The sequence below is a fragment of the Brassica napus genome, chromosome C8 (genome assembly GCF_020379485.1).
Source record: "Brassica napus cultivar Da-Ae chromosome C8, Da-Ae, whole genome shotgun sequence".
Classification (NCBI taxonomy): domain Eukaryota; kingdom Viridiplantae; phylum Streptophyta; class Magnoliopsida; order Brassicales; family Brassicaceae; genus Brassica; species Brassica napus.
The window spans coordinates 44,854,454-44,882,266 of record NC_063451.1 but is presented as its reverse complement, the minus strand read 5'-3'; the positions used below and the strand labels follow the sequence as shown (position 1 = coordinate 44,882,266).

The 27,813-nt window shown below is 34.7% G+C and overlaps 3 protein-coding genes, 2 non-coding genes and 1 pseudogene across 5 annotated transcripts; 3 read left to right on the top strand and 3 right to left on the bottom strand.

Annotated features, from left to right (window-relative positions):
* Window positions 1–264: 264 nt before the first annotated feature.
* Window positions 265–1,757, bottom strand: LOC111212682 (disease resistance protein CHS1-like). The gene has a single exon (XM_022714258.2). It carries the CDS (start codon window positions 1,724–1,726, stop codon window positions 464–466), a length of 1,263 nt encoding a protein of 420 aa, XP_022569979.1. The 5' UTR covers window positions 1,727–1,757; the 3' UTR covers window positions 265–463.
* A 297-nt stretch (window positions 1,758–2,054) lies between these two features.
* On the top strand, window positions 2,055–6,103 carry LOC111212681 (disease resistance protein RPP4-like). Its single transcript, XM_022714257.2, has 5 exons — window positions 2,055–2,587; window positions 2,926–4,048; window positions 4,134–4,436; window positions 4,519–5,622; window positions 5,702–6,103. Exons 1-5 carry the CDS (start codon window positions 2,055–2,057, stop codon window positions 5,885–5,887), a joined length of 3,249 nt encoding a protein of 1,082 aa, XP_022569978.1. The 3' UTR covers window positions 5,888–6,103.
* Window positions 6,104–6,372: 269 nt separating this feature from the next.
* Window positions 6,373–10,611, top strand: LOC111212680 (annotated as a pseudogene).
* Window positions 10,612–11,000: 389 nt separating this feature from the next.
* On the top strand, window positions 11,001–11,072 carry TRNAD-GUC. Its single transcript has one exon. It is a non-coding gene; the product is annotated as a tRNA-Asp (tRNA).
* Window positions 11,073–11,127: 55 nt separating this feature from the next.
* On the bottom strand, window positions 11,128–11,201 carry TRNAV-AAC. Its single transcript has one exon. It is a non-coding gene; the product is annotated as a tRNA-Val (tRNA).
* Window positions 11,202–11,341: 140 nt separating this feature from the next.
* LOC111212686 (protein DETOXIFICATION 3) lies at window positions 11,342–16,840 on the bottom strand. The gene is made up of 6 exons (XM_022714264.2): window positions 16,100–16,840; window positions 14,633–15,177; window positions 14,460–14,546; window positions 14,216–14,272; window positions 13,701–14,145; window positions 11,342–13,608 (listed from the first exon to the last, which is right to left on the bottom strand). Exons 1-6 carry the CDS (start codon window positions 16,343–16,345, stop codon window positions 13,558–13,560), a joined length of 1,431 nt encoding a protein of 476 aa, XP_022569985.1. The 5' UTR covers window positions 16,346–16,840; the 3' UTR covers window positions 11,342–13,557.
* Between the last annotated feature and the right edge of the window lie 10,973 nt (window positions 16,841–27,813).

Below are 27,813 nucleotides of genomic sequence, written 5' to 3'. Positions count from 1 at the left end.
GGCTAACAAAATAAACAATATTAACATCACGCACAGATAAACAAAAGATTAAACTGACAGTTGACATGCTGTTTTGTGCGGATACTGAGTTTAACCTGAGAAAGAAAAACATTTTTTTGTGAAGTTACTCTTTTGTATACAGATTTGGACATTGTCTGTGACGAAAACTATTCTTGATCATGGCTAAGTTATGACTCTTTTACATTGGGTTTGTATTGTCTTGTCTCATCACAAATTTCTAGCACTCTAATTTACACTGAAATCTGTGCTGAAAAAAAAAACTAATCAAGAGTTTAATCTACTAATAACAATAGAAGCAGTTACAAGAAACACAAAAACAGTTTGAGCTTTTGATACTAACGTTTAGAAGCTTTCACATACACATTATACATCAAGGAAACAGAGAAAGATAAAACAGAACACTACATGGTACAGGTTCCACCTCTTACTTCTATTGTGGGTTTTATCTTTGTGATGATGCTTCCACAATTTGTTCATCTTCTGATGCTTCCATAATCTTCCAAACTTCCACTGCTTCTTTACTTTGCTTTGCACTGAGTTTAAGAAGTGTAGCTTCCCATTCCTCTTTACCTCTACCAGTTAAAAAAGACCCAAACAGTCTAATGGCCATTGGAAGAAACCCTGCGAGCTGAACCGCACGAACTGAGAGGCGTTCGAACTCAGGAGGAGGGTATGGCTGCCTGAAAGCAAAGCGTGAGAAGAGTTGAAGTGCTTCATCATATCTTAAAGACCCGACTTCGTACACATGATTTACTCCTGACTCCTCAAGAACACTCTTGTCTTGAGTAATTAAAATGATTCTACTTCCTGGAGCAAACCAGTTAGCATACTCTTTGATCCATTGCCCTTGTTCACTGTCCTTCACACCATCAGCTACAAGGAGAACTCTCCTGTGTTTGTTCCTTGCTTCGGTTATTTCATTCCTCTCATGATCTGAACTTGTTACATCTTCTTCCACTTCAATGTTTTCTAGAAGCTTTAGTTTAATGTCTTGGATGTTTTCTAGAAAAAGATGTGTATGAAACTTTACAAAGATCTCAGCATAGCAGTACCTCGCAAGCGTTGTCTTTCCCACACCAGCACAACCCCAAATGCCAACAGTACGAACCTCTTTGTCAGAGTCCAAAGCCAACAGCTCATGAAACGCTTTCAAGTGACGATCCATTCCCGCAAGACCTTTGAAGTCACTAGACGCACAAGAGAGAAACATAAGCCTAACGTCATCCGCCACCTGCTTGATCCGGTGCGTTCCGTGAATCACCGCAAGGTTCCTAGAAAGTGAATACTGCGCAGCTATGTTCTCCAGCTTGGCGATCACGGTCCTCCACATCCTGTCTCTCTCCGGAAACAGGTGAGAGACTTCTTCCATATCCAAAGGACGCTTTGTTAAAAAGATTGGTATGACTGTGAGTGAACGCTTCTCTTGAAACTCTAGTATTACAAGGAGCTCTTCAAGGAACCCAACGGAAGAAGCTTCTTCATCAGAGGTCATGACGACTGCTACTTTGGACTCTGTCAAAGCCTCCAGTGTTTGTCTATCGATCGGCTTGAAACTCTTCTCCTTCCAGCTTTCAGATTTAAAAGACTTGATGCCATTTCGTGACAAATCATATCCGAAGTCCATGTCAAGAGCTTTCTTACCGCTGAAACTCAAGAACACATCCAACTCTCTTCCAGCCAACAAAAATGAATAAGAAGAAGACATTTGGTTTCTGGTTCACTTCTATCTTTTGTGTCTTTGTTTGGGACACTTTTTTTTGGGACCACTTCTATCTTTTGTGTCTATGTGTGACAGTGTGAATACTAAAGTGAGTCCCATGTGGAGGAAATAGAGAATGAAGCCACTTAGCGTTGACTTGTAACTGAAAAGTCAGTCAACCATTAGCATAAAATGATACTATATGAGGAAAATATATATTATAAGAGAATTATTTTTATAGAATGAAAATTTCACACAAATTTTCTTCAATCAACAATTACTCAGAAATAACCAAAGCTGCTCTCACATCACATTTAAGAAGAAGAACGAAGCCATGGTCCATTATGCATTAACCACCATAGAACAAACCGTTCAACGACTTTGGTTTACTTCAACAATGGCGTCCTCCTCCTCTGTTCCTCGTGTATCCAAGTATGACGTGTTCCTCAGCTTCAGAGGAGAAGACACTCGCAAAACCATCGTCAGCCACCTATACGCCGCACTTGATAGCAGAGGGATTGTTACATTCAAAGACGACCAAAGACTTGAGATAGGTGATCACATTTCCGACCAACTCCACATAGCCCTCAAGGGTTCGAGCTTCGCGGTTGTGGTTCTGTCCGAGAACTACGCTACCTCGAGGTGGTGCTTAATGGAACTTCAGTTGATAATGGAGTTTATGAAGGAGGGAACACTTGAAGTCTTCCCTGTCTTCTATGGAGTTGATCCTTCCACCGTCAGGCATCAGCTAGGGAGTTTCTCTTTAGAACGGTACAAGGGTCGTCCAGAAATGGTGCACAAAGTTCAAAAGTGGAGAGAAGCTCTTCACCTAATAGCTAACCTTTCAGGCGTGGATTCAAGACACTGGTAAGCTCTTCTTACCATATATAGTTACAAAATATATATATACTTACCTCTTTTCTTTAGAAATATATTTTCTAGTGTTTTCACACATATTAAGAAAACACATTAAATCATTATTATAAATAAATCATTTTCTGTAATTATTAATTTCCAGTAATTTTAACTAATAGTAATTTAATAAACTTAATGTTTTTGAAGTTTGCAATTTACGCATAAGAAACATAAAAACATCTATATTTGTAAAACAATTTTTTTGTTCTAAAACATCTATTGGAAAGAGGGAGTGTCTTTGTAAGTATTGGAAACTTGAAGTAGCATCAGTGTGTGTTCATTTTGTTTAGCGTTGATGAGGCTGTTATGGTTGGAGAAATTGCCAAAGACATATCAAGACGTGTGACACTGATGCAGAAAATAGACTCAGGCAATATTGTTGGGATGAAAGCTCACATGGAAGGTCTTAATCATCTACTGGATCTTGAGTCCAATGAGGCTGTAGTGATAGGAATCTGGGGAATGGGAGGGATTGGGAAAACCTCAATAGCCAAGTGTCTCTATGACCAGCTCTCACCTAGATTTAGAGGTCGTTGTTTCATAGAAAACATCAAGAGTGTTAGTAAAGAGCATGACCATGATCTAAAGCATTTTCAGAAAGAAATGCTCTGCATTATCCTCTCTGATGATATTAGCTTATGGAGCGTGGAAGCTGGATGTCAAGAGATAAAGAAGAGGCTTGGGCACCAAAAGGTTTTTCTTGTGCTTGATGGTGTGGATAAAGTGGCGCAGGTACACGCTTTGGCCAAAGAGAAAAACTGGTTTGGTCCAGGGAGCCGAATCATCATAACAACTAGAGATATGGGCTTGCTGAACACCTGTGGAGTAGAAAACGTTTATGAGGTTAAGTGCTTGAATGATAAGGATGCTCTCAAGATGTTTAAACAGATTGCTTTTGAAGGAGGAGGAGGAACAACTCTCAATCCTCCTCCTTGTGATGGTTTTGAACAACTCTCAATCCGAGCTACTCGGCTTTCTCACGGTCTTCCTTCTGCTATTCAAGCCCATGCATTGTTTCTCCGTGGAAGGACGGCTGCTCCTGAGGTGTGGGAGGAAGCTTTAACTGCACTTGAAAGCAGCCTTGACGAGAATACAATGGAAATCTTGAAAATTAGCTACGAGGGATTACCAAAACCACACCAGAATGTGTTCCTTCATGTTGCTTGTCTCTTCAACGGAGACACTCTCCAGCGTATCAATTCCCTTCTCCATGGACCCATACCTCAGAGCAGCCTGTGGATAAGAGTTTTAGCTGAGAAGTCTCTCATCAAAATATCAACCAACGGATCTGTAATCATGCATAAGTTGGTTGAACAAATGGCAAGAGAAATGATCCGTGACGACAGTTCTTTGTCTCGAAAATTCCTCAGAGATCCTCACGATATTTGCTATGCACTGACTAATTTCAGAGATGTAAGCATTAATAGACAATTCTTTGACCTGTTCTAACCTGACCTATGTGTTTTTTTTTTTTTTTTGCTTGTCTTGATATCATCAGGGAGGTGAACAAACTGAATGCATGTCCCTACACTCGTGTAACCTGGCCTGTGCATTTTCCATGAAGGCCAGTGTCGTTGGCCATATGCATAATCTCAAGTTTCTAAAAGTCTACAAGCATGTAGATTCCAGAGAGTCAAAGCTGCAACTCATTCCAGACCAACATCTCTTGCCTCCTAGCCTACGGCTATTCCACTGGGATGCATTCCCCTTGAGAACCCTGCCTTCTGATGCTGATCCATATTTTCTTGTTGAACTCAATCTGCGTCACAGTGATTTAGAAACGCTCTGGAGCGGAACACCGGTAATTTTTCTCTTTCATTCTGCAGCTAATTAATGTCTGTGTGAATATTCTGATCCAACCTTTGTTGTTGTATCTTGCTTAGATGTTGGAGAGTTTGAAGAGACTAGATGTAACAGGATCTAAGCATCTCAAGCAACTTCCAGATCTTTCAAGTATCACTAGTCTTGAGGAACTGGCTTTGGAACACTGCACAAGACTAAAAGGCATTCCAGCGAGTATTGGAAAAAGATCTAGCATAAAGAAGCTTAAGTTATCTTACTGTGGAGGCCTTAGAAGTGCCTTGAAGTTTTTTATACGGAAACCTACAATGCAGCAACATGTTGGACTGGAGTTTCCAGACGCAAAAGTGAAAATGGATGCACTTATAAACATATCCATTGGTGGAGACATAAGTTTTGAGTTCTGTTCAAAATTTAGAGGAACTGCTGAATATGTTTCTTTTAACTCTGACCAACAGATCCCTGTCACATCTTCAATGAATATGCAGCAAACGCCTTGGCTTATCTCAGAGTGCAACAGATTCAACTCCCTTTGGATCATGAGGTTCAGCCACAAAGAAAACGGTGAATCTTTCTCCTTTGACAGCTTTCCAGATTTTCCTGATCTTAAAGAGCTAAAGCTAGTGAACTTAAACATCCGGAAGATACCATCTGGGGTTCATGGGATCCATAAGTTGGAGTTCATAGAGAAGCTGGACCTCAGTGGGAATGATTTTGAGAACTTACCAGAAGCTATGAATGGTCTCTCCCGTTTGAAAACTCTCTGGCTTAGAAACTGCTTCAAGCTCAAGGAGTTGCCAAAGCTAACACAGGTCCAGACACTGACTCTTACCAACTGTAGGAACCTCAGATCACTGTTGAAAGTATCTGACACAAGTGAGGAACAAGGAAGATACTGTTTGCTTGAGCTTTGCCTTGAAAACTGCAACAATGTTGAGTTTTTGTCAGACCAGCTCAGTCATTTCACCAAGTTGACAAATTTAGATCTCAGCGGCCATGAGTTTGATGCATTGCCATCAAGCATCAGAGATCTTACCGCACTGGTAACTCTTTGCCTTAATAACTGCAAGAATCTCAGATCAGTGGAAAAACTCCCACTGAGTCTACAGTTTCTTGATGCACATGGATGTGATTCCCTTGAAGAAGCTGATTCTGTAGAACATTTTAGGGACAAACCAAACGAAGAGGTGAATATTTATACTCTGGATCAAGTCTCTACTATTATTTATGTAGTTCTTTTTTGAAACAATCTCCTTTCTTTTATAGGTAAAGCAAAGAACCTTTTTCAAAGAAACTGAGATGCCCTTTTATGTACTGAATCATCAAGCCACAAGGATCTGCCATATCATCCACCTTCTCAAGAATACAACTGCACTCATGTTTATAGGCATTCCTATCTGCATCATGCTAGTGGCTGTTCTAGTTGCTTCTCTCCTACGTGTTTTCAAGTGAACTTCAAGGCTCAAAACTAATGTGTAACCGCTAAGTAATAGTGTTATACATTATTTTGCAGGGAGCGCGACTGTGATCAGTTTCACCACACCTCCTACAGTTCCTTGCTCTTCACCCTATGACACCTTGTTGCATGAACAATCAATTTGATGTTGAGAACTTTCAATAACGGTTAATGATATTAATAACAACTCACATCAGTGCATGTTCGGTATAGCTGAAGTTATCTTAGGTCTACCTTGAATTCACCTTTTGACAACATCCTTGTCTTCTTTGGCCTACCAGGATGACACTTTGTAATTGGAGGTTGTTAGGCTTAGAGATCCAAGTGTGTATGCCTCTGGTGCATGTGTCATGTAATCTCCAGCCGTAATCAAGTATAGATGCTGACTTTGGTTGTGGTTCAACTATTAAAATAACACATGCGTTTATAGTTAGCATATAAGATCAAAAATTAACATTCAATATAAACTAATATGTCACACACTTATGGTCAGTACCATACTTTATCTACTACACATAGACTTTCCCAAAAATTTCTTCAGATTTTCGAATGTACCTAACATACTTTCCTAATAAAATGAGTGGAAAGAGAATATAATAGCTGTAGACCTACATGACTACATCTAAATAGTGACCTAGGAATGTACATAAAAAAATCACGCCAAATCAAATTCCTCTCTCTTTTTCATGTTACGTGTCCAAGGTACATTGGCAAAACGGGAATGTAGGACACAATTATCTACAGTGGATGGAGATTTTTTATTGTTTCGGATAGTTACCTAATCTCTCATTGATTTGGGTATATTGACCCAATTCGTTCTAAAAATAATTGATTGTTTGTTAAAAAGAATGTCAACATTTTGTCAACTTCCTTTTACAAAAAAAACATTTTGTCTTCTTTATGTTTATTTTTTTTCCATAAAAGGTTTTATAATAGCTTTATACTCCACGTGTCATTTTCCAATCATTAGAAAACACAAAGTAAATCAATAAAGAAATACAATTCTGTTGTGTCAGTTATGATAAGACTGGCGGTATCTTTCTCTCTCCTAGACTCACACAAAGATGGAATCTCTGAACAAAGTCATCGGTAGAGGAAGGCAACCTCGATCGCGAGCGATAGAAGATCAGAAGATAAAGGATGAAGTTCAGAGCAGCTTGAGTTTGCTTGTGGAGAAGGTTACAACCGAAACTAAGGCGCCTTCAAAGACGGTGGGAGTTAACAGAGAACACCGGAGATTCAGACGGAGGAATCTGATCTGAAGAAGAGAGCAATGGTGAAGTTAACTCACTTGTGGAAAAGGTTACGACGGAAACAACTCCGGCATCGGCGAAATCTCTCACAAAAAGCGGTGTGAACGAAACTTTGGGCGGATCTGGAGATAAGGTGGATCCGAGGAGCAGTTGTGAAGCTCGGAAAGAGGACATGATTTGTAAACAAATTTCAATTTATATTTTTTTTGTTTATTTGTGTAATTTAAAAAAGAACGAAACAAAAACTTTAAAATTTCAATCTTTTCATAATATAACCTTAATCTTAAATTTAAACTTGAAATTTAATTATTTTAAAATCTTAACCTCAAACACCAAATCTTAAATCTACACCCTAAACCCCAAACTTAAATCTTACATACAAAGTCATAAATCTAATATTTCAAACTTATAATATAAATTTTAAATTTAGAGTCCAAGTATATTTTTAAACTCAAACCATATACTTAATTCTAAATCTTAACCCTAAACCATCAAATTCATATTAACCTACATCATAAATTTTAAATTACAAATTTCAAAAATCTAAATTGTACTCTAAATTCTAACACATACACTATAACTATGAACTTTAATTACAAAATCTAAATTCTAAACTTAATCATACGCATACACTATAAACGCCAAACACCAAACCCTATGTCAAACCCTATTCTTCCAATTTATACTCAAACTCTAAATCTTTTTTAATAATTCTTAGAAATTTTTTTTAAGAAAATCATAAGTATATATCATAATTGACATTTTGCAATTACAACTTGTAATTACTGAAATTAATCATCACTTGATCTTCGAACATTAGTCATTGTAAACATATAAAATGATATGTTAAACTTAACAAAGTGTTGAAAAATTAAATTAAAAAAAATAAAAGAGGATAATCTCTCTGTCTCACATCCTTTTAGAGCATGATTATTGGTGGTACCCTTAATTGGGTTCTTAAGGAATATTATAGTAATAAAGTACACTTAAGAACTTTTCTTAAGAAACACATTGTTTAAATGCTCCAATGGTTGTTTCTTAAGTAAGGGTTCTTAAAAAAAATTAATAAACATAATTTAATTAATGATTAATTTTTTTATTAAATATGACATAGTGAAAAATAACATTTTAATCATATATTTTAAAATAAAAACATAAAAACATGAAAACAAAAATTACAACAAAAAACGATAATAATTTAAAAGATGCATCGAAGCTTAATTGTTATCTTGATCACGTCCAAATTTACGTTACTTTTCTTTTTTTTAAATAGCAATCCTCGTGATTTTTTCCTATTGGTTAATACAAGAAAGCGAGGATAACTTCTTGTTGTAATCTTAACCGTTGATGAGTATAATCTAAAGGACATAAACATTTTGCTTTTTTAATGGTTTTCCCTCTCTCTTGTTCTCTCTCCATCTTTTTTAATGGGGGGGGGAGAGGATTAATATTGTTGAGACCAACGGCTCCACTCAGGGGGTACGGTGAGTCCACTCTGGTGCCTACGGGGACCAACGTCGGCTCCACCCCCGCCACCCCCACCATTGGTTCCTGCCGTGAGCAACCCCGCCTCACCTACGTGGAGAACACCACCACCCCCACCATGGGTCCTGCCTCTGCCTGATAAACACGAGCTTTCAACCCAAAACCTTAAAGCTATAGGTGAATTGGCTCATGTGTATTATATATTACTTGAACGACTATGAGATTACCGATGTGGGATTTATACACTAACAAGATAGCTCTTGACATGGACTTTGGATATGATTTGTCACGAAATGCCATCAAGTAATTTTAAATCTGAAAGCTGGAAGGAGAAGAGTTTCAAACCGATTGATAGACAAACACTGGAGGCTTTGACTGAGTCCAAAGTTGCAGTCGTTATTATTAGGGACAAAGGTCCCACATCGGTAGTTGGAAATGATCTTTAGTAATATATAAGATAGATGGACCACTCCACATATCACCAATTGGTTTTAGGTTGAAAGTCCATCTAGCTTAACTTGGTATCAGAGCCCGATCCACGCAGTCCAACCCGATCCACATCGACCCGGCCCAAAGTTGGCCCTCGATCCTTGTCCAAACATTCCGAGATTGACGCTTAAAGAGCCATCATCTCGAGGGGGCGTATTAGGGACAAAAGTCCCACATCGATAGTTGGAAGGGATCTTTAGTAATATATAAGATAGATGGACCACTCCACTTATCACCAATTGGTTTTAGGTTGGAAGTCCATCTAGCTTAACAGTTATGACCTCTGATGAAGAAGCTTCTTCCGTTAGGTTCCTTGAAGAGCTCCTTGTAATACCAGAGTTTCAAGAGAAGCGTTCACTCACTGTTATACCAATCCTTTTAACAAAACATCCTTTGGATATAGAAGAAGTCTCTCAGCTGTTTCCAGAGAGAGACAGGATGTGGAGGACTGTGATCGCCAAGCTGGAGAACATAGCTGCGCAGTATTCACTTTCTAGGAATCTTGCGGTGATTCATGGAACGCACGCACCGGATCAAGCAGGTGGCGGATGACGTTAGGCTAATGTTTCTCTCTTGTGCGTCTAGTGACTTCAAAGGTCTAGCAGGAATGGATCGTCACTTGAAAGCGTTTCATGAGCTGTTGGCTTTGGACTCTGACAAAGAAGTTCGTACTGTTGGCATTTGGGGTTGTGCTGGTGTGGGAAAGACAACGCTTGCAAGGTACGCTTATGATGAGATCTATGTACAGTTTCATACACATCTTTTTCTAGAAAACATTGAAGTGGAAGAAGATGTAACAAGTTCAGATCATGAGAGGAATGAAATAACCGCAGCAAGGAACAAACACAGTAGAGTTCTCCTTGTAGCTGATGGTGTGAACAAGGAGAGTGGATAGCTGAGTATGCTAACTGGTTTGCTCCCGGAAGTAGAGTCATTCTAATTACTCAGGACAAGAATGTTCTTGAGGAGTCAGGAGTGAATCATGTGTACGAAGTTGGGTCTTTAAGATATGATGAAGCTCTTCAACTCTTCTCACGCTTTGCTTTTAAGCAGCCATATCCACCTCCGGAGTTCGAGCGATTCTCAGTTCGTGCTGTCCAGCTTGCAGGGTTTCTTCCAGTGGCCATTAGACTGTTTGGCTCGTTTTTAACTGGACAAAGTAAAGAGGAGTGGGGAGCTACACTGCTTAAACTCAATGCAAAGCAAAGTAAGGAAGCAGTGGAAGTGTGGAAGATTATGGAAGCATCAGAAGATGAACATATTGTGGAATCATCATCACAAAGATAAAACCACAATAGAAGTAAGAGGAGGCACATGTACCATGCAGTGTTCTCTTTTTATCTTTCTCTGTTTCCTTTATGTATAATATGAGTATGTTTAGCAAAAAAGATGTATAATATCCAAAGAGCTTATATTATGTATAATCATCATCGTCGTCCTGTTTAGCAAAAAAAAAAAGTATAATATGAGTATGTGAAAACTTCTAAACAGTAGTATCCAAAGAGCTTATATTGTTATTTGTAGATTAAAACTCTGATTATTTCCTTTTTTCAGCACAGGTTTCAGTGTAAATTAGAGGTGCTAGATATTTGTGATGAGACAAGACAACACAAAGCCACAGTAAGAGAGTCACAACTTAGTCATGATCAAGACTAGCTTTCTTCACAGACAATCTGTATATAAAGAAGCAACTTAGGGTGCCAACACTTGGAATTATGACGAATAATCTAGTTGATTATGAAGAGTAACTTCACAGAAAACATATTTTTCTTTCTTTCATCAAAGCAAACGCATGTAATTGTCAGTCTAATCTCTGGTCTCTGTTACAGAAACGTTACGTTACCATTTTATGTATTTTTGCAGCTCCTTCCCGAGCATCTGAGTCGTTGTAGTATAGTGGTAAGTATTCCCGCCTGTCACGCGGGTGACCCGGGTTCGATTCCCGGCAACGGCGTATTTTTTTGTTATATTCTAATAAATTTAAATATTTTCATGAAAAAACATTTTAATGGCTTCGCCCGGGTTCGAACCGGAGACCTTCAGTGTGTTAGACTGACGTGATAACCAACTACACCACGAAACCCTTGTGCTTATATTGGCAACAAAGATTTTTGATAATTTTGAAATTTAAGAAAGCTTAGATGTTTTGGTTTCTGTCTATAAAGTCATCTCGACTGCTCTGAACTTGATATTCAGCTGATTGATACAGTATTTTGTTACTCGTATTTTTAAAAAATGAATCTTTATATCAATTCAATCTCTAAGTTAAACTTATCGGTTCAAACCGGCTAATGTATATCTGGCAATAGCAAAAAGAATAGGGATCGAAACTGAGGCGAGTAAAATCACCAAAGTAGTAGCAACATGTGTCTTTATACCAACAAATCATTTGAGTTTCAAACTGAATAACAAAAGGCTTTGGATAGGGCATCTTTGAACAATCAACTCCTTAACAGAAGATGCTCTTCTCACAACTGATCATTCTGTTTGGGTCGAAAAGCGCCTTGCTGCACACGGAATTATTCCCATATCGAACCAATAATGTTAAGGAATGGAACTTTGAACGATATGTAAAGAACATGAATAATCCAACACTCGTGAGGTTTTTTATTAACTTGTTTATAATAAAACTATTACACCAAAATTGAAGAAAATCAAAATCTTGCTATCTCTCAAAATCTATATACTGTAGTACTATTATTTCTCAGGATTCTGCTCTTTATTTTTTTACTTATTTCCTATATTACGCCATTCCATTTTTGGAATATTTTAATTTCAATTTAGACAGCTATAAATTCAACCAATAGAAATCATCCATTTCATGACCATTCACATTGCAGTTTAGAATTATATCTCTCGACTAATCACAAGATCCATCGAAACAATGTATTATAGTTTCAGACCTATAACATAAATCTTAACATTCGTTTATATTATCAGACAGATGATATTATCTTCGACAAACAATCGTTGCCTATGTCTCATATTTTTTGAAGTATTGTATACCAAAAGTATGCCAGTATATATAGAGCTTAGAAAATATTATCAAGTAATACTTTTATGATGTTTATAATATAACTGACTTTCATCGTATAAAACTTTTAGCAAGCCTTAATAAGAATATCGATTTTTGTTATAATAATATTATTGAACTACCTTTTATAATATGGTCATAATTTTATTAAAAAAAAAAAAATTCCCGAAAATTGCTGGATATTCAAACTACTTGCTCATCTAGGCTTGGGCGTTTGGGTCTTCGGGTCGGGTTCGTATCGGTTCTTTTTGGATTCGGGTCCATCGAGTCTTAGACATTTCGACCTAACTAGATATTTGAAAACTTTTGGTTGGTGTTCGGATTGGTTCCTCTCGGGTCGGTCGATTCGGATTTATAATTAAAATACTTATAAAATACATATAATTTTTAGGTCCATAGAGGGTTCGCAATCGAAAAAGACTCAAAATACTTAAACTCCATCAAAATTTTGCTAAAATACACCATATTTATCTTACATTTTGTAAAATAACCAAGATAAACTATTAATAACTGAAACTAAACATTTTTAAATATAAATTTGACATTTATAGTTTTATATTACTTGAAAGTGTTACAAAATAATAATAAAGATCGCTAATAATTAGACTTTTCAACTAAATTATAAACTAAAATATATAAAGCAGAACAAATAAACTTTGAGTTTTTGATATTCATATTTCTAGATCGAGTACTAATCGGTTTTTATCTGGTCGGATTTATTCACGTCGGGTTTTTTTGGGCCGGAGTCTATTTGAGTTGGTTTTTTTTCGGTTCTAATTCTTTCAGGTATAGGAATATTGTACTCAACTAAGTACCTATAAATTTTTGATTCGGTTTTAGGTCGGTTATTTTCGAATCGGATCTGATTCATTTTTTTGAATCAGGTAGAATGCCCATGCCTATGCCATGCCTATGCTCATCGATCAATATCAGTGATCAATATCATTGAACACAAACTAACTCCACGATTTGCTATATACAATAGATGGAAAACAATATCTTTTATTCTTTAATTATTAACTTGGGCAACAATCATTTTTACTGAACGCCATTCTTACATTACTGCACACCATTATATATTTAAATTATATTGCAAGTCATTTTCAATTTAATTTATATTGCAAGTCACTCTTAATTTAAATATATTGCAAATCATTTTTAATTTAATTTCTTTGTGAAGTTTGTAACAACAAAATAATTATTTTCACAACATTAACATTTTGTAAAGATATTGTTCTTTAAAAACATATAAAAACAACTCTTAAACAAAATCACAAAACACATGATATAATTTTTTAGTAGAAATACATATGATATAAAAATACATATGTAATAAGAAACAATCACGCGCTTTAAAAGCGCATGTCAAAATCTAGTGTAGTAATTAATTTAGAAACATTCTTCGTTATGCTAATCCATTTTCAGTAGAGACTATTCTCTTCCTTGCCTTCTCAGCCTGCAAATTATATATAGATTCCATTTACTTAAAAGCATTATTAAAAAAAAAAAAAAGAATGTGATATAGATCAAGCTGAAATGTCTTTGTACCTGTTCCTTCCAATTCATGGAAGATGTGACTATAGCCAGAATAGTTGCTTGCACAGCGGATCCAACCACAACACCGCACCACAATCCTTTCCCGTTAAACCCACGTCTGAAAGCTAAGTACAGTCCAACCGGAGCTCCTACGAGATAATAGGCCACCACGTTGTTCCAAGCTCCAATGTGTTGCCACCCACTTCCCCTAGCAACACCGTTAAGAACTGCAGTAAATCCATCGAGAATGAAGGAAAGACACAGCAGAGGAGATAGCTCCGCAACATAGTCCACTACTTCGTTGCTGTTGCTGAATGCGTAGCCTACGATATTCCGGCAGGTGAAAAGAAGTGTGCTAAAGAAAACTGACTCCATCAGCCAGAAACAAAGCCCTGCCATTACTGATACCCTAGCAACTTCAGGACTCCCAGCTCCCAAATTGTTTGACACGCGTGTGCTACAAGAAACCAATCCATGGTTGAGGAGAGGAGGTTAAAGATGTTTTGAGTTAAAAATTCAGATCATACCTCACACCTGCCGCAATTCCAGATGAAATTACATAATGCAAAGTTCCTGTTGTAAGGCTGACATAGTGACATGACATGAAACAAATATGATTAATACTAAGGGCCCTGGGGGACAGCCCAGTAAAATTATATAAAATTTACTTTTTATCAAAGTTCTTAATAAATGTTAACTGCTTTCAAAATCTCAGATCCGGCCCTATTAATACTTTGTCAATCAATTGAAGTATGTGTATATTTTACTTACCATATTGAAAGCACAGAGGTCTCGAGTTTAGGGTTTGGGAGTAGTCCTGAGGAGAGTATGAGCAGCTCAAATAGCCACCATTCTAGGCTATTATACATATAAAAAGGACGAAAATTGAAAGTGAGATAGGAGGATGCAGACCCTGACCCATCAATAAAGGTAAATTGACTTACCACACCATTGCTGCTGATGGGACCCCGAAATGGAAGAACTGTTTGACACAAGACACGAAATCATCGGATACAAAGGAGCGAGTCTTCTCACAAGAGGTGGAGAATCTCACGTAGCATGCGAGTATCACAGCGTAAAACCAGAAAGACACACTCATAGCCAAAGCAGCTCCATTGCTTCCAAGACCAAACACGGAAACCAAACTCCAGCAAACCGGGATGTGGAACAAAAGGGTGGTTAGGGCACAGTAGAGAAGAGGAACAACCAACCCTTGCGTCAGCAGAAACCGAGTTACTGGTATGACAATAGCATGTCCGAACAAAGCCGGTATGAGCCAAAAGGCGTAGGAGCCAGCGACTCTGGAGATGTCAGGGTCTTGTCCAAGAGAGATCAAGAGCTTGTCCATGTAAATCCAAATAATTGATATGAGGATACAGATTGGGATATTGGAGGCAATGGCAGAGTATGTGTACGTTCCGAGTTTCTCGTATTCTTTGGCTCCATAAGCTTGACCACAAAGGGTGTCCAATGCACCCACTAATCCATACTGCACAAAGAGATTTCAAGAATTTAGAGCCAGTTTGAACAGGAGGGTGTCCAGTGTTAAAACCAGATGGCTTCCAACTGGAGTGGTTTATCTATCTTATATATTACTAAAGATCATTTCTAACTACCGATGTGGGACACTTTGTGTCTAATATCTAGTCCCGTGTCTAGGTGTTGGGAGTCCTAAGGCTAAAGTTAAAAATGTTTCCATAATTTTATAGTAAACATTTATTACATAAAATCCCACAAAATGATATATTCAATATTTATAAATCCATATGAAGAACCAAACATTACAAGAATACAAATTGTATAGTTTACTATAAAAAAATAATTAAGAAACATAAAAATGTCTACAATTATCTACGCTAATTTTGTAACTATTTAATCAAATATATTATATATGTTAATCTAAATAGGTTAAAGGTGGAGATAGAAATGTATTACTACAATAATAGAAATAAATTTATATGCGCTAATAATTTTAGGATACAAACAAGAATAAAAATACTAGTTTTAGGAATACATATGATGGGATCTCAAAGGTTTGTTAAGACCAAAGACTAATCCCACGAGGCTTTGCATCTGGATACGAAACTAGCCCATCAAAATGGTACGGCTAGGTGGAATGTGAATTGATCCTAAGGTGGAAGCTTCAGCTGAGCTTTTTTACTATTAGACCAAGACAACTTGGTTTACATACGAAAGTTTAAATTCGTAAATTCTATAATAGCTTGAACTGAAATATATCTAAATATTATAAATTAAATTATAGTAAGAAATTAATGCATATACTTAAGATAAATAGAAAATCTCTATATATGAAAGTGTAACTAATCGAATAGAACCATATATATATATTTTTTTTTTTTTGAAGATTCAATAGAACCATATTAAAATAGAAAGTCTAGCATAGTTATTACCATAATACTGAAACCGGAGACATTTGTGAAGGAGGTGGCAAGAGCGACGCCGGAGAGCTGAAGCTCGCCTTTGTGGCCGGCGATCATAACTGATATGACAGGCAATAGGTATTGAGCAATGGTCACGGTGGCCATAGGAGCAGCTAAGCGGCCCACTTTCTTTAGCTCGTCAGTAAGCTGACCTCTTTGCCATGTCGTTTTAACGGGAACTAACTCCTCCTCTCTCAGAAGAAATGGCTCTTCCATTGTAGTGTTCCAAGTTCTTGCAGGCTTTGCCTTTGTTTTCAAGAATGAAATGGAATCTTTATAGACAGAAAGAAACCAATATCAACGAAGAAATTTCTCTGCAAATCGTGAAAGTATATTATTATTATTAATTTACTTGACTTTCGAGTAACAAAATATTATAAATTTTTCACGAGGATCCTGGTGAGATCTTTCGTATCATCAGATAGTATATAATAAAAATAAATTATAATGTATTAACGGAGGCGAGAGGATGGCGGGGGAGACCAAATTGTATTTATGAATCACCAGATTAATGAATTTTCTATAATATGGAGAGTCAAGTTGGTAAACCTTCGGTTGGATGATATAAGGATCGTCGGATCTGTGAACTTTCAATCGCATAGATTGCCAGTGGACTTTTGGTAGTATATACGTGGATCGTCGGACTGGTAGGCTTTCGATCGTATGGACCGATAGATCAGTGTTGGACATTTGGTTGTATGATATGTGAACGGACCGTGTGATCAATGGTGTCGTCAGTTCACTGGACCTTCGATTGTATGGACTATGGCATCATCGGATCTTTAATGGTAAACATGAATATAGCTTAGTAAAAAATATATCAAGTATCGTCGAATATGTTAAGTAATAGAAGTGCCAAAATACTACAGAATTAACTAAATAATGAATAGGTAAAACAGTTTGGCATATTGCTACTTGCTAGTATGAAATCGGGAAAAACGGCCGATTAGTACCTGAACTAGGGTCATATTGCCTAATCAATACCCAAACTATTTCACTGTGCGTATTTGTACTTGATCTCACAAAAATTTGAATTTGATACCTGGATTTATAGAAAAAGGCTTTTACGTACCCACGACTGAAACCGTGTCAGTTGACCAGTCATCTAATAGGTCATCATGCTGATGTGGCACAGAGTTACGGTCAAACGTTTCAAACGATGTCGTTTCAATTAAAAAAAAATAAATGGAGCTTTCTAGCGCCGAACCCGCGGGTTTAAAGATTAACTCGGACATCATAAGCCATTTGTGCTACTGAATAAACTTTGTTCATATACTTAGCTTCATAAGAAGAAGACAAAGAATAAAAATAAATTATATTTCCTCAATCTAACATATATTATTATTAATTCCGTATATGAACAAAGTTTATTTAGTAGCACAAATGGTTTAGGATGTTTGATTTAAAGCTTCAAACCCGGGTTCGACGATAGAAAGCTCCATTTATTTTTTTTAATTGAAACGGCATCGTTTGAAACGTTTGACCGTAACTCTGTGCCACATCAACATGATGACCGATTAGATGAATGGTCAACTGACACGGTGTCAGTCGTAAGTACGTAAAAGCTGTTTTCTATAAGTCCAAGTATCAAATTCAAATATTTGTGAGATCAGGTACAAATACGCACAGTGAAATAGTTTGGGTATTGATTAGGCAATATGACCCTAGTTCAGGTACTAATCGGCCGTTTTTCCTATGAAATCGTATGATTAGTTCGTTAATTATACCGTGTTCCAAAAATGTGTGTGTGATATCGAGCGTTTTTAACTTTGATGTAAATGATAATTAGTTGTATGATAATGAACATGAAGCGGCTATATAGAAACCATCAAAACATGAATATTTTGACTTAATTAAAGACTTTCTGTGTTTTGTAATAACAAAATTTGTAACTTTATTGTACTTTTGTGAAGGGTTGTTCACTAATAAAGTTTGATATTTTACATTATTCTTTTATGTCTATTCGACGAAAACATTTATTGGATATTTTACATAGAAAATTATCGGTTTTAAAGACCCATGTTTTAAAAGAAAAAAAAATATTTCAAAAAAATATATTTTATATTTTTAATGCGTTTTTAAAAATTAACAATTGTAAGTTGTAAATTTTGTTAAAAATAATTGTGATTATTAAATTTCTATTGATTAAAAGTTATGGGAAATATAAAATCACGAAATAATACATTGATAATAAATTAATTTAATATGTTATTTTAATATATCCCCTATATATTATTTGAGAAGCATTACAACTTCTTTTTGTAGCCACATGTCATCACTAGAATGATTCTTAGAATCATTAGAGAAATATGTTGGTCCATCTAATTATATAATAAGCTTTTTATTAAACTAACAATAAATTCATCATTAATGTACTTTATTATTTCCTTAAATAAAATTTACGGAATTTCCTAATGTGGCTAAAGTATATATGGCAATTAATGATTTTGAATAATAAAAATTTGATAAAAAAAATAGTGTATCTTCTATCATATTTGTTTAATTTTAAACTATTAAATAAATTAAACAACCATAATAACCATATAATAAAAATTTAGATTTTTATTTATATGTTATATTTTGAATTTATACAGACGGCTATAAATTACTAAAACTGTTAAGAGTCTCACATTCAAATTTTATGATCCATGGTTTAAAAATTTTGTTATGACAAAATACAAATGATTACAAAAGTTATATAAGTAAAAAGTCTAATTTAATTAATTATTAAGATTAATATATATATATATATATCGTTTTAAATTAAACTATAAACCATATAAAATACAATATTTTAGTTTCAAAATTTACTTTGAACAATTTTTTTTGATAAAAATTTTAAACAATCATTGACAACTTATTTTTTTAAAAAAAAAATTATAAATTACTAAAACTATTAATCCCACAATGAAAATTTTGTTATCAGTAATTTAAATTTTTTTCTATAAAAGATATAAATGATCAAAAAACTATATGAGTAGAAATCATCATTTAATAGACATTAATATTAAAAATATACTAAAATATATTATCTATATCAGTATCATTTAAATTTAATTACATATCATATCAAATATAAAAAAAAATTGGATTAATAAAATTGGTTTATATGTTCGCATCAATTTAATTATATATTTAATAGTTACTGAACTTTAATTATTTAATATATATTAATTATTTCATAATATGTAAAAATATTTAATAAATAATATAATTTTTATATATAATGTTGATCCCGCGCAAGGTGCGGATCTTAACCTAGTATATATATATATATAATTGTCCGTCAGCATCCATTTGAAATACAAAAACAGTCAATGCGTTATTAAAGAAATATAGGATAATATACTTGGGAGTCACGTACAAGCAGCAATCAACGACTAAAACAAGAAAGAGAAATTAGTCAAAATTTTGAGCTCAACAAACGTGACATACATGGAGCAAAGAAGCAAATTCGTTTTGACTTGTTTTCAGTTTATGAACTATTACCAGCAAATAGGCAGCAAATTCCGTAATACTATATTCATCAAAACTATACTAAAAGCAGGATATCAGGGTCTATGGAGGTGTCCACGTCGACAGAAAAAATCGACCAATAGGAGAACAGCTATCTGCCACGTCAGATACGCGTTGACAAACCCTTATTTTCCCAAAATCGAATCTCGGACCTCTCTCTTCGTCGTCTTCGTTTCATGCGTTTACAGTTAATCGTAACCCACAGGCCATTTGCTTTTGGAATCTATGTTTGGAGGCGTAATTTTCTGTGCCTGTGAATAATCCTCACTTGCGCAAATCTGGAAGTATACTGCGACTTCGCGTGCCTGATCTATACCCTCCTGAGGATGAAGCTCACGGAGGAGCGCGTGAAGTCGATTGTCTGCGACGCGGTCGAGATCGAGAGGGAGTTTGTGTGCGACGCGCTTCCGTGTGCGTTGGTGTGGATGACCCGTGAGCTGATGAGTCAGTATATCGAGTCCGTGGGGGATAGGCTTTTGGGTGCGCTTGGGTACGGGAAGGTGTACGGTGTGGCGAATCCGTTTGATTGGATGGAGTTGATTTCGCTTCAGGGGAAAACGAACTTCTTCGAGAAGAGAGTTAGTGACTACCAGAAAGCTTCTGTTATGTCTAGCTTCCGTTTGATAATCATTGAAACTCATGGCTAGGTACTATTGCCAAATTGTGAAGCCCTTTTAGTCCTTAGCAGCCTCGAGGTTTTTTCTTCTTTCACCCAAATTCTTGGACTTTCTGTAGAGATTTGATTTTGTAGCATAGAAAGGAGCTCTCATGTTTGGCTTTTTTCTTTTTCTGTGTAATATAATGGACTGATTTGAGATTTAAATCTTTGATTCTTCAGGTTGCTCTGTATGTTGGTGGTCTTTATATTTGTGGAAAGGTTGGAGATTTTGATTTAGCTTTTGATTTGCCTCTTTAGTTTTGAACTCTTTTCATTATATGAACATGTTTAAAAAACTTGCAGATTGGATGGGAATCTGTAATGAAAATGGGACAAGACACACGAGAACTGTTCTTCAATGAAACATTTCTATATTACAACCCTCTCCTTCTCATTGTAAGTCTTTGTCTAAATCAGAAACTCAAACCCTTAACGTGTGTTTCATTCCTCTAATATATATTCAATTACTTTCAGACAATGATGGTTTGGCTCTGGGGTGTTAATCTTTGGGTGTTTTCTCGAACCGGAGTCAGCAATATTTTATCTAGGACCAGATCATCATAGTCACAAAGAGATATGGAAGGTATTACAATTCCTTAGTTACCTACCATCTTTATCCAATGATTTTCTAAAAAATCTGAGGGTGTAACAGTGTGCTAGGTGGATGACGACGATAATATTAACTAGCATGACTGCGTATCTGTATCTATACTCGCATGGAGATGTGTCCTTGGCTGCTTCTCAACCAGTGTAATAGATGCATCTTCTCTTATTTTTAGAGATATTTTTTATTCATTTTGTTTCATAGAGTTTTGACATTTTTTTTCTGATGTTTTCCAGATTGTTTTGTATCTCTCTGTTGTGATCATTCCCATCACCCCTTTCGATATCTTCTACAAGGTAGGTTGATCTCGACGAAAAAACATTTCGATCCAAGTGATTGTTCCTGCAGTAGAAAACGTTGAGGTACCAACCAAGACAGTGGAGGAACCCGTTGTGGTTACCGAACAGGCGGAAGAAGTCGTGGCCGCGACAGAGTCTGCTCCAGCTCCAGTCGCCGTAACTGAACAATCCGAAGCACCAGTCGAAGGAACGAGCAAGGAAGTGGTTGTGGAAGAGGCAGAGAAAAAAGATGAAGAAACTGAGAAGAAACCAGAGGAGCCAAAGGTAGAGGAGGAAGAAGACAAGACAGAAACTCCGGTCGTTGTGGAGGAGGCAAAAACAGAAGAGAAGGAGGAGGTGACTGAAACTCCGGCGGTTGTGGAGGAGGAGAAGAAGGCTGAGGCAGAGGAAGTTGTGGCTGTTGGTGAAGTCGCCGCTGAGAAGACCGAGGAGTAAAGCGGAAGAAACTATATATGCACCTTTGGTCTCATTTCGTTATCTTATTAAAATATTTATTTTATCAACATTTTATAAGTTTCTATGTTCTGTTGTGTTTATTATGATGAACTCAGATGTTTGGATAATTTGATGGTTGCTATATTGCTTACATGCTTGGTCTAGCTTCTTTTTTTTTTGTCAGCAAGCAACTACTACTTGCCTACTTGGTCTTAGCTACAAAGTCCAAGCTAGGACATGGAATATTAAAACCGTTTTGCGTTTACAATTAGTCAAAAGAGAGTATAATTGATGATCCAAGTGATATACAAATCCTCAAATTTCTTTCCGTTTTTCAAAATGAAAACATAATCCGACGTTTCCAAAAAGAACACCGACCATAAGTGGATCATCACAGATGATTGTTCCCATGAGTTTTTGAAAGAGTTATTCAAAAGTAAAGATAATAATTTCCAACGTACCACTAACTAACAAAATATTCGTAGTATACATGAAAAAAATCATAGAACTAGGGTATTGATCAACAAAAAAAATACTGAATAGTTTTAAAGTCATGTTCGGCCCAGCTCACTTTACCGTATTATTCAGGCCTATCTTTAATCCAAATCTATGTTTTGGTTTTACTATAAAAGCCTAATTCCATTCATTAACTGAGCATAACTCGCGTTTAACTTAGAAATAGCAGTTTACTGGGCTATGAGTGCGGAACATCATATTTGCCGACGGTTGCGAAACCTCAAATTAAACCTTCATTACAGACTGAATTGTGAACAAAATATTTTACGTAAAACAAAATCAACGTAGGAAAAAAGGGGTAGCGATCTTGATAAATTCAATCACCCAAAAGAACCGGATAGATCTCGACAAAGATAAATATTGGGCCCATTTGTTAATTACTGTAACAACTAGATTGATGTGCCCATCAATAAGAGCGGACAAACTTATCAAAACAAGTTGAAATTCTTTAAAAGCAACTGCAAATCAAATCTTAAATTCGAAAACTCGAACGAGATTTTAAGTTGTTACATTTAAATCACCATACTGCAATAAAATATCCTAAAATACAAATTCCAATGTTTATTTAATAAATATAATATCAATGTTTTGGGAGAGTTCGGTCGCTATGTAGCGGCAGTTGACATCTATTAAAGATATCTATTAAAGTTGGTATCGGCAGTTGAAATTTATTGAAGTTAGTAATCTTGAAGAAGTTGACATCTATTAAAGATATCAAATCTCTCGACATTAAAACACGAATTTCTATGTTCTCACTACATAAAAAACCTGGAATCATCTTTCGTAGTTGTTCAGAATTTGATTGCTATAGTATTACTTCTATGTTTAATTTTGCCACTCTTTCTTTACCAGGATCTTCGAGATCACATGAGCTCCAATGTTACAAGTGGAAGCTTAGAAACATTTCCATGAGCTGAGCCGAGGTAAAAACTTCACCTGCATAGCTGTTAAAAGCTAACATTTGTCTGCTTTCTAACCAAAAAGAGTCTTAGCCTATTGTATCTGATGTTGTTTAATTTATATGCCCCAGATTCAATGGTCCTTGCAATTAAAGATTGGAAAACAGGGCAGTACCTACAGATTATGTTTGAGAAACCACAAAAGTTACAAGAGACCAAGAGCTATTCCATCACTCAAGCAATGAAATCGCACATCTGCCACATCCGAATCTGGTTTCCAAACTGATCCGCTTTGGTATCAATGAAACTAAAAGTTCATTCCATTTTTTGTTTTTATTTTTAATTCGTGTATATATATATGTGCGTGTATATATTTGGTACAAAAATCCATATAAGAGAATGCAATTTCTTAATTAAAAATTGATTAAATATAAAGAGTAAAAAAAAGGTGTTATTAAATATATAAACTACAAATTAAATATGCTCAACGCAAACACACATAAAAGTGAGACATCATATTTGGATATATTTAAATAAATAATTTTAAATACATTATATTCTTGATAATTTTAAAATTACTTAAATAGAAACTAAATTATTAAAAAATTAATATACAAATAAAACTAAAGCAATATTTTGTAACGCCAAAATAATAAATGAATAAAAATATATTATGTTAATAAAATAGATTTTAGATTTTAAAGACTTCTAATTCATGTAATATTACAAAATTCAAAAATTGTTTATTACAATTAATATTTTACCTTTAGATATATTAAAATAATATTATAGATTGATATTCAATTGTCAGTTTTCAACTATTACACGTAAAAAAAAATATTATTAAGTACGCTTATTTTTTGAAAAGGGGGTTTTATATTTTAAATAGGTTATTGGAGTACTTTTTCTTTTCGTGAATTTATTCAAGATGAGATTCCGATCTTTTAAACTAAGTTAATATATGTTTTATACATAATTATATTTTTTTACATAACTCTAAAATCTCGGACTTGATTCTTCATATTTTATTAGTTAATTGTGTTACATATAATAGAAATGCTTACTTCAAACTAAAAATATAAAAAAAATCAAATTTAAAAATTAGTTAAATATAATTTAACATACAAAAATTCGCATACAAATAAAAATGATAAATGTAACAAATTTAAATATATTATCCGCGCGTAGCGCGGAGAAAAGATGTAGTTCCCATAATGATTAGATATCGTTTAATCTGTAATGATTCTCGGTCCGAAAGATTATGAAACTAAGACTTACCATTTTTTTATTACACAAAGAAAAGAAGAGAAAACGGTCGTAAAAATAAAGGGAAATCTGTTTTTTTAGAGCAAAAAAATGGTAACTATGTCCCTTTAGACTAAATTATACTACTTTATGTCCTATTAGACTATTTTTTTTCCAAAATGGCAGTAATGCCCTTAAAATTGTATTTTTTTTAAAAAGATATATATTGAGTTCGACAAGGGGGATCGATCAATCCCACTTTACAAGTTATAGTGGATCGATCGATCCCGATCATTATTCAGAACAAAAAAAACGCGAAATATATACTGATCGACCTGATCCATTTCACTCGATCGGCGAAGGTCGATTTACACAGATCGACCGATCTGTAAGAATAGATCGATCGATCCCGTGCCGAGGAAAGAATCCCAAATCGATTTTTTTGGTTTTGTATGATTATATCCGGATTGATTCCCACTTGATTTGAACCGACCAAGCATGATTTCAACTCTTTAAACTCGATTTCTCTGGGATGAAAGTGAATATTCTCAAATATTCTCAAATATTTGAATTTCTAAAAATAGGAATTTGAATTTCTAAAAATAGGACACGCCTCTTCAAGAATGTTCTATCGACAACAACCAGTAGCACCCCTTTGAATTTGAATTTCTAAAAATAAGATATGTTTCTCTGGGATGAAAGTGAATATTCTCAAATCGATTTGTCGCTTTTTTTTGTTCCTTTTTCGTTTTTTTTTAAATCGATTTTTATAAAAAATATAAAAGTGAATATTCTCAAATATTTTGTTTCCATATTTTTAGGAACTGATTTCTTATCCGTAGAATACAACTAATATGTAGAAATCAGTTTCTACAGTTTTTTAGAATTATAGTAATGTTTAGAATTTGATTTCTACATGTTTTAGATTTATAGTAAATCTGTAGAAGTCGGTTTCTACATGTTTTAGAATTAGATTAATGTCTAAATTTTGATTTCTAAGAATTTTAGAATGGTAGGTTAAGCGCGGAATGTGTATTCTACATATTTGTAGAATACTCCTATTTACGTAGATCACGTATTCTAAACATTGTAGATTCAATGAAAAAAGTAGATTTCGTTTTCTACTTCGTAGAATATCATTTCTACTTTTTTTAGAACATAATCTGAAATTTATAATTTTAACTTTTTTATAACTGAAAAATATACCATTAAGTTTATATAGGTATTTTAACAAATGTTACTATTTTTCCAAATGTTTTTTGTTTGTAAAACTATTTATTAAAATTATTTTCATAAATATTAAATGGTATTATAGGAAAATATGACACAAAATATAGATTAATTTAAAGGGACATAGTTACTATTTTTTTGCTTTAAAAAAACAGTTTTCCCAAAAATAAATGATATGTTGTTGTTAGGATAAAATATTTGTAGTGATATTATGAAAACAAAGAGTAAGAGATCAAAATAGATGATTATTGAATATGAGCCAATGGAACTGCCAGTGGCGGAGGCACGTAGGATAGCATGGGGCAGCTGCTCCCAATAAAAAAAAAATTAATTTAATGTTATTTCCTTAGATTAGTAACTATTGTCCCCATATTAACAGCAAAATTTGTTTCCACTATTCCATTACTTATTTGATAAATTTGTTCCACTTTAAATAATTTCTAGATCCGCCATTGGGAGATGCCAAAGTTTAGCCCTCTGGAAAGACTAAGTTGTTGTCACATGATATATGTGACCCCGTCAAATCCGTAGTCATCAACCACGTTACGAGAGAAATGTGAAACACTCGGAAGCAAAGTGTGCGTGCTTCCTTGAGATAAAAGAGCATATTCAAACCGCGTAACTCCTCTTATAAAGCAGGACTGGAGTACGAGAACAAAGTCACCAAGGACTTAGCTGAAGGATAGTATTCCCAAGCAAAATCTACTCTTTGTAACTCATTTGTTTAACCATCAATTTAGTATTCATTTCGATTTATTTAATACTTATCCGACAAAGATCTTGGATCCTTTTATATCATCTCAACCTGAAAAACTCATTGTGAATCTAGCATCCATAATCGTGATTCTATGATCACTATAACATTATATATTATTATTTTCCTCATACCAGCATCACTATAATCAGTTGTTTAGCATTGTCCAGCCGCAGAAAATTAGCAGAATTGAAGGTTTCCAAGTTGGAGGGGAGTGGTGGGCTTAAATGAGCCACGTTCAATTGTTCATTTGTTCAATAACGCTATATTTAGATATATAATATATAATAAAGTAATTCGGCAAGTCTGCTCTTTCTGGCCTGGCCTTTCATGACTTTTGCAGTTTTCTCCTCGTTCTCTTATATTACAATCCCCATATGGCATGTTTTATTGGCTATCAATCACCTCTTTTCACGTGTAAATTCAGACAATGCCAACGTGGCCTGCTCTTGTCCCCGTGGCACCTTTCTCCTCGTCGTTTTGTGACTAGACACATTTGTATAGTTGTATATGTGATTTGTGGTGATTTTATACGTCGTTCTTTCATGCTGAACACAAGAAGCATGTCCATTAAACTCGGATGCGATGGTGTCGGTCTTGGTCAGTTGGAAATTATTATTTGTTTTTTTCCTAACATTTCATCTACTAAATAAGAATATCAATCATGATTAACAAGCCAATCTCTAATGACAGAGATTACCAATGATTAACATAAAATGTGATAATATGATCATCAAATAATATCAATTAAGTTTGTGAATTGCATAATCTACACAATAAACCACGTGAAAAAAAAATGAAAGAAATAAACTTTCCTGACAAAAGAAAAGTTTGGAAATAAACTTTCCGGTCATGTAAGAAATTATTGGCCTATCATCGAAATAGCCAAGTCATTGGATCAATTCGTCATAATAGTGGTATGTTGTTATGATGAGATATTATTACCTTCGGAAATCATATCCCATATATTAGATGATTAGCGTAATTATCCTCTAGTGATTGGAGTAATTATCTGACTAATTAAATTCCTAAGATCATTTACATTTACGTATAGAGATGTATTTAAGAGTCGAAGATATGTCCTTGCATATAAATGAGTTGTTATTACCTTCATCGAAGATATGTCCTTGCACAATCCCCTGTATATTAATTGAGAAGCATTTGAAAAATTAGAACCTTAATTTTGTATTAATTAAAAAAAACCCCAAATCCTAGGTGGCACTCTAAATGCCTTCTAAATTCTATTTCAAAGAATTCTAGAGCATCTAATATAAAGTATAGTTTAATCTAATGGTGTCACATTATTCCATAATTATATAACACTAGAGAACATTATATTAACCTAAAATATAGGAAGTGTGTATTATTTCCTTAAATAAAAGCTACGGAATTACCTAATATGATTTACATATATATGGCAATTAATTAATGATTATGAATAATAAAGATTTGATAACAATTTTTGCATCATTCTTCATTTTTGTTTAAATTTATATTATTAAAAAAATTAAACAATCACATTAACCAT

What these genes read in the sequence shown, in the direction of transcription:
- LOC111212682 (XM_022714258.2), bottom strand. Translation starts at nt 1,726, where the DNA reads ATGTCTTCTTCTTATTCATTTTTGTTGGCTGGAAGAGAGTTGGATGTG.
- LOC111212681 (XM_022714257.2), top strand. Translation starts at nt 2,055, where the DNA reads ATGGTCCATTATGCATTAACCACCATAGAACAAACCGTTCAACGACTT. An exon ending in CACTGACTAATTTCAGAGAT is followed by an intron (nt 4,049 to 4,133) that starts GTAAGCATTAAT and finishes TGATATCATCAG; the next exon opens with GGAGGTGAACAAACTGAATG. An exon ending in GGGACAAACCAAACGAAGAG is followed by an intron (nt 5,623 to 5,701) that starts GTGAATATTTAT and finishes TTTCTTTTATAG; the next exon opens with GTAAAGCAAAGAACCTTTTT.
- LOC111212686 (XM_022714264.2), bottom strand. Translation starts at nt 16,345, where the DNA reads ATGGAAGAGCCATTTCTTCTGAGAGAGGAGGAGTTAGTTCCCGTTAAA. An exon ending in ACCTCTGTGCTTTCAATATG is followed by an intron (nt 14,273 to 14,459) that starts GTAAGTAAAATA and finishes TCACTATGTCAG; the next exon opens with CCTTACAACAGGAACTTTGC. An exon ending in GGAATTGCGGCAGGTGTGAG is followed by an intron (nt 14,146 to 14,215) that starts GTATGATCTGAA and finishes GGTTTCTTGTAG; the next exon opens with CACACGCGTGTCAAACAATT.